General features: G+C 34.6%; 1 protein-coding gene across 7 annotated transcripts in view; it reads left to right on the forward strand.

Moving 5' to 3' along the window:
• The window catches only part of LOC106878324 (calcium-activated potassium channel slowpoke), a 333,443-nt gene that overhangs the window by 147,483 nt on the left and 174,540 nt on the right, over positions 1–11,420 (forward strand). For all 7 annotated transcript variants that reach the window (XM_052978540.1, XM_052978541.1, XM_052978542.1 and 4 more), the window contains exon 7: positions 3,091–3,182. In XM_052978540.1, coding sequence (XP_052834500.1) covers positions 3,091–3,182 — 92 coding nt within the window. The remainder of the gene's footprint in view (positions 1–3,090; positions 3,183–11,420) is intronic.

Consider the following 11,420-nt stretch of genomic DNA (forward strand, 5'->3'; position numbering starts at 1 on the left):
CTCTCTCTCTCTCTCTCTCTCTCTCTCTCTCTCTCTCTCACTCTCTCATCCCACCTGCCATCAGAAATGCTAAGAACCAATAATTGTACCATTGGAAATCTTTAAGTAACAATTCTACTGTTCACCAATTACGATCTGAAAGTAAACAAATAACAGCAAATGATTTACACAGAACAATTGGTGAGATTGATACAGTTGATTTTCAATATGAACATCTGTATGTTGCTGTCAGCAAGAAAGCATGGTTAGGGAGGAGATTCCAAAGAACTGAGATGATTCTGTAAAAGGAATGAATGTGTGTGTGTGTGTGTGTGTGTGTGTGTGTGTGTGTTGTGGTTAGTACAAAGCCTAGCAGGTGGTGGTAGTGGAGTGACTGTTTGTTTGATGAGAGGAGGAGAAACTAGTGTGTCATCTGGGCTTGGTTGAAGATAGTTAATTGGGTGTGAAATGAAGAAGTTCATACGTTCACTACATGCAAGAGAGTTGAGAACTTATTCAGGCATAGGTAACTGTTTAGAAACATGACAAAAATAGATGATACACACTGGGAATGCTGCAAGATGATAGTTGATAATACACAAGGCGGAGATGAGCAAAGAAAGACGGGTGAGTGTGGAGCTAGATGAGTAGGTTTGGCCTATCAGATGAAAAACTGAGAATGGGATGTTAGTCATAAAGATGTTGTTGTAGTTAAAATGTCCCAGTCAGTGCTGCTCAAAGAAAACTATAGCCACAAAAATAACTGATCAAATAAAACTGACATTTGTAGGTATGCCATCCTGAGATTTAAAACTCAAAATATATGGCCTGAACAGGATAAACTACCCCTATTTTGCAGAAAAAAGTGTAGGTGGTTAGCTAAGCACCTACACTTTTTTCTGCAAAACAGGGGTAGTTTATCCTGTTCAGGCTATATTATTAGCATTATCCTGCGATTGAGAATTTAAAATCACTTTTTTAACTTTCTAAGACATCTCAACGCTTCTAAAAGCAAACTTCGTTTGTTTGTTTACGTTTATCGTGATTTGAATATATGGTTTCCAATTTAAAGACTGTTAATACTCACTTGTAGTATATTCTTTTATTCTTTTACTTGTTTCAGTCATTGAACTGTGGCCATGCTGGAGCACCACCTCAAAGGATTTTAGTCAAACAAATTGACACCAGGACTTATTTTTAAGCCTAGTACTTATTCTATCAGTCTCTTTTACCAAACCGTGAAGTTACAAGGATGTAAACACACCAACACCAGTTGTCAAGCAGTGATGGAGTGACAAACACAAAGACACACACACATAGATATATACATACATATATATATATATATATATATTTATAAATATAATTAAGGGATCAGCAAATATTTGCTTCACCAAATACCGAAGTTCAGAAATCACAGCTAAAAAAACTGAGAATCCCACAGATAGCATCACTTTTAATTTGTAATAATATATATATATATATATATTCAACTTTATGATGAAAGTAAAGAAACAAAGTTTGTTTTTAGAAGCGTTGAGATGTATTGTATGATACAGAAATAAATTTATTTCTCAAACGCGTGATAATGCTATAAAATAACATGATCAGGATGAATTATCCATATATTGCAGAAAAATACGTTACTGGCCAGCCATGAGACTCGAACTCACATCTCTGTGATTACATGTCAAGTGTTTTACCATTAAACTAAACTGCCCAGCAACGAATTCTGCAATTTTCTGCAATATATGGATAATTTATCCTGATCACGCTATTTCATAGCATTATCACGCGTTTGAAAAATAAATTTATTTCTGTATCTTATATATATATATATATATATATATATATATATATACACATACACACACATATACGATAGGCTTCTTTCAGTTTCTGTCTACCAAATCCACTCACAAGGCTTTGGCCAGTCCAAAGCTATAGTAAAAGACACTTGCCCAATGTGCCAAGCAGTGGTACTGAACCTGGAACCATGTGGTTGGGAAGCAAACTTCTTACCACACAGCCACTCCTACACCTATCCACAACTTCTTAGTATTATTTTAACATTAAAAAGCCGTTGAGTTGGCAGGATTGTTAAAGAATCAGAAGGAATGCTTTACAGAATTTCTTCTGAATGGCTACATTCTGATTTCAGTTTCTGCTGAGGTCAACTTTGCCTTTCATTCTTTCTGGGTGATAAAATAATTACTAGTGAAGTAGTGAAGTTGATGTAATTAACTAAATTGGTTTTCCCCAAAATTTGAATGAATTATTTTAACACTAAATAAAAAAAAAACTAAAAACATTGACAAGCATGGGTGTGTAGTAAGACGTTTACTTCCCAACCGCATGGTTTGAGGTTCAGTCTCACTGTTTGACACTCTGGGTAAGCGTCTTCTACAATAGCACTGAGTCTGGATTTGGTAGATGGAAAATGAAAGAAGCCTGTTATACACACACACACACACACACACACACACACACACTGGTGTGTGCATGCCTTTGTATTTGTGTTTGTCCCCAGCACTGGTTGACAACCAGTGTTGGTTTGTTTACATCCCCATAACTTAGCAGTTCAGCAAAAAGAGACTGACAGAATAAGTACAAGGCTTAAAAATAAGTACTGGGGTTCATATGTTTGACTAAACACTTTGAGGCAGTGCCACAGCATGGCTGCAGCACAATAACTGAACCAAGCAAAAAATAAAAGAATATATGATGGATGAGTAGGTGGAGAAAGAAAATTCTTTCTATTTGAAATATTCATGAAAATATAGATATGAATCAGTTTTATATTAAATATCATATGTTTTATTTCATATGATATTTCTGTTTCAAAAAAGCTTCCCAGCAAACTGTAAAATTCAAAATATAAGGAATTCAAACAATTTTCAGCATCAATCATTGCTTAGATAAGTAAAATAGATTACCAGTTCTATATCTAACTCAAAATATAAGTGAGATAAATATTTATGATATTTTATGAAACTCCATTTTGTCAAGATTAACAATTTCTCAAGATATAAATCATGAGAAATTGATATGTTTTTATATTCTATTGTAATAAAGCTTAATTGCTATTTATCTATTCTTTAAATATCCTAGGGTATATTTACAAGCTTTATTCCTGAAATTGCCGAGATTATTGGCCGGAGGCAGAAGTATGGCGGAACATATAAGAAAGAAAGGGGCAAAAAGTAAGAAATATATCTTCTATTATTTTTCATAAAGAAACTAAATGTTTTGCTTATTTGTATATATATAAAAAAGAACATTTACCCAAAATTTCTGCATTTATTTTAATGTTTCAGTATCTTATCAGACCAATTTGCCTTGACTAGTTATGCCTTTCCATATGTGTGTGTGTCCATATGTGTATGTGTATATGCCCATGTGTGCGCTTGTGTTTGTGTGTGTGTGTTTCTGTGTGTGTATATATGTGTGTGTCCCTGTGTTCATGTGTGTGTAAGGCTGTGAACTGGTAGAGTCATTAGAGCATCCTACAAAATGCATCATGAAATTTGTCTTGACACTTTGCACACTTCCAGCCAAATCCTTCCAGTATCGACATTGCCTTAAATCCTTTTGTGATCACTAAAAAAAAAACAAATGTACCAATCAAGAGCAATGATTTGGCAGAACTGTAAGAAAGTCAAACTAAATGTCTTCTGGTATTTGTTCCACTTCTTTGAATTCTGAGTTCAAATCCCACCAAGGCATACTTGAGTGATAAACGTAACTTGTCACCTAACTGAACACCACCACCTGTCACCTTAGGTGCCTTTAGCAGAGTCCACTTTGTTGCAAGCATTCATGCCAAGTCTTCAGTCCTTCCCATTACAGCATGGAACATGAATGTTGAGTGGTGATGGTGGTGGCAGCAGTGGATTTGTATTCAAGAAAGTGCTTCCATTAGCTAAGAAATTAAATATTTCATTATCTGTTTTGTTAGAGGACAAGACTGAGTGTTCATATCTTATGTCCCACTTGAAGGTACAATTCTTGAAAGCTCAGCTGATAAATAATTAGTGCTGTGAGACACGTTTACCACTGTGAGCATTGTTGTTGGTATTGCTTAGTCCCAAATCAGCCCTGATCATTCAGATCTATGATCAAAGATAGTGAAGCCATGACCACCTCATATATTTTTGTGAATGGTTAACCCAGACTACAATATATTCATTTTTTAAAGATTGTATCGTGTATGATTTATGAAGCATTTGGCTACTTCTTCTAGCATGTCAGACGACCATGTATGTAGCAGTTTCCTGGTTAGCTTGTATAAACATTGTGTAACTGGCAAGTTGTTAACCTGCAGCATTGGTCTGATGAAGAGAGAATAGATGCCATCAATAGTAATGCTAACCAATGCTTAACCAAATTCAAACTTCAATAATTTTTCTCATAGTTACGGGCAAAAGTGTATCAATCAATTGTTTTACTGAAAAGTTAAGTTTATAACTTTATGAGATTTTCTTTTTCTGTAAAGGAAAGTAGATTAGAGCAGTAAGTAAAAATAAACGAGAATTAGTCAAATAGGTGCAGGCATGGCTGTGTGGTAAAAAGCTTGCTTCTCAACCACATGATTCTGGATTCAGTCCCACTGTATGGCACCTTGGACAAGTGTTTTCTACTATAGCCTCAGACTATCCAAATCCTTGTGAGTGGATTTGATAGACAGAAATTGAAAGAAACCCATCATGTGTGTGTATCTATGTGTGTGTGTCTTTCTGTCTGTGTTTATCGCACCACCACCAGTTGACAAACAGTACTGGTGTGTTTGCATCCCCCATAACTTAGTGGTTCAGCAAAAGAGACCGATATAATAAGTACCAGGCTTTAAAATAAATATTGGGGTCGATTCATTCAACTAAATATTTAAGGTGGTGCCCCAGCTTGGCCACAGTCTAATGAGTGAAACAAGTAAAAAATATAAAAAGATAAAGAAACCTACACAATATTTTTTTTTCTAATCATATTTGATCTCAAAAATATTGAACTATAAGTTAGAATATTTCAAGTTTTTTGAGAGATAAAAGTGATTGTTGCAACCACAGTATCAATGTGTCATACATAAATTTTGAGTTTGAGATTAAATTGCATGTTCTGACAAGCAGACATTGTGTGGGTTACATCTGTTTTAGTATAACCAATGTTTGACTACAGGATTAACTCATAGTTAACAGGCTTAGTTATATTTATATTTTTATTATTGTTCTTTTTAATAGCATAGTCAGGCAGGAGAAGACAGTGCCCATGCCACTTTTTAGTCCATATGAGGCTGGTGGGAAGGAAAGGAGGATGTTGTCCTCAGACTGAGACCTGGCTCAAATGCTTGCAACAGAATGGACTATTCTAAAGGCACCTAAGTAAGGCTCAGATGGTGGTATTGAATTGGAAAGCAGATTGTACCTAGTACCTAAGGATTAGAATGATCCCTTTAACAGGCTTCCATATATATTTCTGACAACCAAATTTCAGTCACAAAGTACCATATTTGACAACATAAAAGATGCATGAGCCTATTAGACAAACCCTAATTTCAGCAATGCATATTCAGGAAAATGTTTTAGTTCATTAAAGCTTATGGGAGGCCCAGCTGATTTTTCTGAGATATTTGTTTGGGAAAGAAGTGCATATTATATGCCATCAAATACAGTATTTAACTATTCTAGGCTAGGATAAAAGACCTTTATCTAATGTTTTGTGCTCTGTGATTGAACCTGATGTTATGTTGTTACAAAAGAAAACTTGTCAGCCATACAGCCATGCTTGCATTCAGTTGTCATGGCAGCTTCGGTTTGTTGTAATTTATCCAAAGTGGTTAGAGAACCAAATTCCAAGTTTGATTCTACTGAAACAACAAACAGTGCAACTATTTTGTTGTAAACATGTGTTTTGTATTTGCCTGACAATAGTAGAGAGGTTAAAGATTTTAAAAATAGCTTTTAATGAAAAGAAACATGGTGACACTTTGGCTTCTACTCTATATTAACGAAAAGAAACTTTTAAAGATTGAATTTAGTTAAATTAATCTGAGTTTATCCTCAGATTCTACAATGAATTTATTTACATTCATAAAAAATCCAAGTGTGCAAAAAGACAAAAAACATATAAAAGGTAAATACAAAACCATCTGGCACCCATTTTGTTTTTATTTTTTGTATGTTCTTTGTATCTACTAGCTTCAATTTGCTTTGTTTATATATAGATATTTTATAAAGATTTCACATTAAAATAAGATCATTTTTTTTTCTTTCATAATTTGTAATTGCTGGGAGAAAAAAATTGTTTCCTCTTTTTCACCTACTAAAATTAGTGTATATAATTTAATATATATAAAGTCAGTAAACATTATATGTTATTTGCTTGAAGAGCAATCTTTTGATATTATCTCTAATCCCCAGCTTAAAATTGCTAATGCATTGATTTATCTCAGGAAAAGAAAAAGGCAGGATTCTATGTGAATTCTTTGGGTTAAGAGTTCAAACTATTAGAAATATATACTGTAAATATCTGGGTAACTGAAGGCAACTTTTAAAAATTAGCCTGCTGTGAAGCAGCTAAATATACTCTAGAATGAACAGATGATCTAAAATAAAACCCAGAATTAGGTAGAGTACATTTGACTTGCTTATTATTTATGGTTCAATCCATATCATCTCTGATGAATTTAATTCTTGCAAGATGGTTTCCTCAGTTAAAACAACCATTTAGAATTTATGTAGCATGAACCAATAAAAGAGTGAAAACACAGGATGGGGAATTATTATGATATAAGAGATAAAAGTTCTCCTTACTTTTTTTTTATTTGCAGCAACCACATTGAAATATATTTAGTTTATTAATCAAATCTGAGTAAAGTGGCAATAATCATATTATTTTTAGCCTCATCTAGATTGAATTTCTCTCACTAGCAAGCTAGTTTTAAAAGAGGAACAATTCACAGAGTATTTTAGGCTATCTTTGGTAGTCATGGTGATGGAATCCTGTCATTTGACAATGAGGATTCAGTTGTTCAGCCAACTGCATTTATGTTCTTGAATTAACATGTAAGTGGCTGAGTATATCATAGGTGTATGTACCCTTAATGTAATGTTCTGACAGAATCAGCATGGTTGCAGTCTGTGACAAAGTAGACCATTTGAAATATAAATACAGTTTCCATCAACCCAGGGCTTTTATACAGTTTCCATCAACCCACTTTCATTCACTAGTTATGGCGATAGAAAATGGCTTTTTCTAAAACCTGAAGCTATAGAAAATGATATACAGCATCGACTTAACACACTAACATATTAAGAGAAAGCGGAGCAATAAACATAATACTTTTTAGGTCTTCTTAGAAAGAACCTGAAACACACTGAGTTAACTAATAGTTAGTGCATCTAATGTTCGGCTTAAATCATTGTAGGTTTGTGTTTATAAGAAATTACAGATGAAAAGGGAATTTTAGGAAGGTATAGTTCTGGGAAAGAATGATAAACTAAATTTTTTAGTTTATAAAAATAAAATTTTATTTCCTATCATGTAATCCTGGAAGAAATCACCTTCTAAGTGAAACTCTGTAAACAAGTGCATACTCAGCAAACAATAACAATAAAAATAATACTGTGGCCATCACTTACAATCAAACAGAACTGGGGATCAACATGCCTTATGCCTTTTGCTAGTGTTTTTAGGTGTCCATGTAGTTACAGACATTGAAACCTTGTTGACCCCCTCACCCTAGGGACCACAGAATATTCAAGACCTGACAGCTAAAGGGAGAGAGATAATTGCACTCTACCAGTACTACATTTTATCAACCTCACAAGTTGATCTTAGTGGAATTTGAGCACAGAATGCAAAGAATATGAACAAACACTGCAAGACATTTTGTTCAACATTCTAAAAATTGTGCCAATTCACTTCCCTAAATGATAATATTGCTAATCATTTCTAATTTAGGCACAAGGCCAGCATTTTTCAGGTGAGTGGTTTGATGATTGCATCAACCTATCTTGTGCCAGTACTAGACAGGTATTTTATTTTATCAATCCTGAAAAAATGAAATGCAACATTGACTTCAACATGATTGGAACACAGAATGTCAAGGGCCAGATCAAATACTGCAAATTTTTCTTAAAATCTTACAACTCTATCACTGTGTCACCTTCAGTAATAACAATAAAACATCCCTGTTAAATAATATAGTGCATAATAGTTACAACAACAACAATAATGATGATGACGATGATGACGACAACAATCAAGTACTCCAAATTGAAAGTAGAAATGTCAAGACTGTATGGAATGCAGGAGGGTAATGTACCAGTGATACCAGTGATGATCATAGCATTGGGCTCAATCCCATTGGAACTTCGATACCAGTGGTGATTGGAGCATTGGGCTCAATCCCATTGGAACTTCAAAACTTCTTAAGGCAACTGGAAATCCCATGCAAGATTGATGTCTTACAAAAAGCACCCTTATTAGGCACAGCACACATCTTAAGGAAAGTATTATCTGTCTGAGGTCCTTGTTGTGACTTGACAGATGACTAAAGACTCCAGTGCATTTTTACCTACACTGTGTTATGAAGGAATAATAATGACAATAATAATTGTTTCAGATTTAGGCTCAAGACCAGCAATTCCAAAGGAAAGGTTAATGAATATCGTCAACTTCAGTACTCGATTGGTACTTTATTTTATCTACCCCAAAAGGACAAGAGGCAAAGTTGACTTCAGTGGGAGTTGAAATCAGAACATAAAGAGCCAGAAGAAATACTGCAAAGCTTTATTCTTTTCTGATGCTCTCACAATTGTACCTATCTATTCCCCTTATTAATAATAATAATCCTTTCTACTATAGGCACAAGGTCTGAAATTTTGCAGGAGACCAGTCGTTTACATCAACTCCAGTGTTTCACTGGTACTTAATTTATCAACCCTGAAAGGACAAAAGACAAAGTCAACCTTGGCGGAATTTGAACTCAGAATGTAGCAATGGGCGAAATACCACTAAGCATTTCGTCCAGTGTGCTAACAATTCAGCCAGCTGACTGCCTTAATAATAATAATAATAATAATTAAAAAATTAAAAATAAAAAAAATATATCCTGATGCAGTACCACACACTGGCTCTCACAGCTTCTGATCTTAATTGATTGGAAGTGTTATCATGTGCATTGTTTTGTCTTAGTATAAAAGATGGGCTACAGCAAATATTCTGCTCAGTACCACAGATTTGCTTGTCAGTTGTTTGACCTTAACCAGTTGAGCATGTCCCTTGGTGGCTGACGAGATGTGTATCTCTGATCATGAGCAGAAGTAGTGGGGGAGCATCATAGCCATGTGTTGAGAGGAATTCTTTGGGGTTTGAATTATTCACCTTTGGAAACATGGGTGTTTTGTTCAACATCCTTAAACAAACCTTTGAGATGGATGGGCTATTCAACCTGAAGAAAATTCTAACTGGGCCCCACCTACGAAGTCATGTGCTGTTTATCTTGATATGAGATTACCATGTCACTCACATATGATTGTGAGGCATGTGCCTGGTGTACCCTTATCAGACAGGTAGTAATGATGGGTATACTAGGCTTCATATATTTTACCCTAATGTCATTTTGATGGCATGCACTGCTCTCTCACTCAAGAATAATAATAATAATAATAATTATAATAATATTGTCTATGTAATCCCCAAAACATTTTAATCTGTAAACAGTGTCAAAATACTTTTAAATGTACATAATAGCAAACACCTTCTCCTGTTATCTTAACATCAAACTATCATCTTATAATATTACTTTTAAAACAAACTTTTAATTTTCTTATGTTTTCACAAACCTTCTCAAAAATATGGCACTCTAGCCATAACACCAACTTGAACTTCTAACTTGTTGTCTCTTGAGGTCTGTGGATGGGACTTGGAGTCAACTTGTACAAATACAAAGCAAAAGCCAAGCATATAATAATAATTATTATTATTATAATAATAATAGTAATAATAATAATTATAATAATAATTTCTCTAGTAACCACTCAGGATTGGGCAAATGAATCTTTCACCTTTTACTACAAATGATGATAACAGTGATAATTTGATTTGCACTAAATGTAGTTCATAGAGAAAGCACTGAATCACTTCTTCAATTTCAAAAGATGTTAATATAGTGTAATTTATAAACTTGTGTGCATATATTCTTTTATATCTTTCTGCCCACATATATATATATACAGGATTGGCTTACATGTTTTGCACCTATTTATTAAAAATAAGGTCATGATGCAACTCAACAGTCTGCAAGATGAATGATAAATTTACCTAGATGTCATTTTCATTTTCTGTGAAACATTTAATTTAGTGTTAGGTTTTCATCAAAAAAATATTTGCATACCATTACATTGTATGCAAGTTGTATGCAAGATTTTCACTGCATCTCATACAGAGCTATGTGTGCCACACACAATTTAGTATATGCAATACTGTCTTTTGGGTGTGTGGCAAGCTGTTTGTGTTATACCTAATCTAATCTTTTATCTTGTGTTATTTTTTGTTTCTTTCTGTGTTATTTTGGTGATGCTCCTGTTCATTGCAAAAGCATTCTTAGTATTGTGAGATGTTTGTGTAGAACATGTGGTTTTAGTTGTTCTATTCAATTTAAAGATGCTTGGATAGCATGTGTGATGTGTTTAGAAGGATTATATTTTGGATAGTGCATAAATTTGTGTTCCCATGTATGAGTTTCATTGTATTCATGTTCTCTTTTGATAAGATATTAGTCAAACCATTTTTACTCTTATATTCCACATCTTGTTTATCTCCATTACATCACTGTACTTTGATAGCTTTTTTGACATTTTTTTATGTGACATTTTGTTCAAAACAGACCAAGATGCTTATCGGCGCATTGATTTCTCTCTCCTAACTTTAATTATAACAGCTGAGTGGTTCCTGTTGATCTTTTTGTCATTTTAGACAGATATATATATATATATTTATATATATATATCCTCCATGCCAACGTCGTCTCCTTCATTGGACACGAAACTCGGATTGCAAAGACCTGCTGGAGCAAGCGAAAGTGAAATCGTGATGGCACCTGTGCCCAGCATCGCCTTCCTGGCACATGTAAAGACATTCGAGCGAGATCATTGCCAGTGCCACCGAACTGGCCCCTGTGCTGGTGGCACGTAAAATACACCATTTTGAGTGTGACCGTTGCCAGTTCTGCCTCACTGGCCTTCGTGCCGGTGGCACGTAAAAGCACTCACTACACTCTCGGAGTGGTTGGAGTTAGGAAGGGCATCCAGCTGTAGAAACTCTGCCAAATCAGATTGGAGCCTGGTGTAGCCATCTGGTTTCGCCAGTCCTCAGTCAAATTGTCCAACCCATGCTAGCATGGAAAGCGGACATTAAACGACAATGATGATGACGATGATATA

This window comes from Octopus bimaculoides, chromosome 2 (assembly GCF_001194135.2).
Source record: "Octopus bimaculoides isolate UCB-OBI-ISO-001 chromosome 2, ASM119413v2, whole genome shotgun sequence".
In the NCBI taxonomy this organism is placed as follows: Eukaryota; Metazoa; Mollusca; class Cephalopoda; order Octopoda; family Octopodidae; genus Octopus; species Octopus bimaculoides.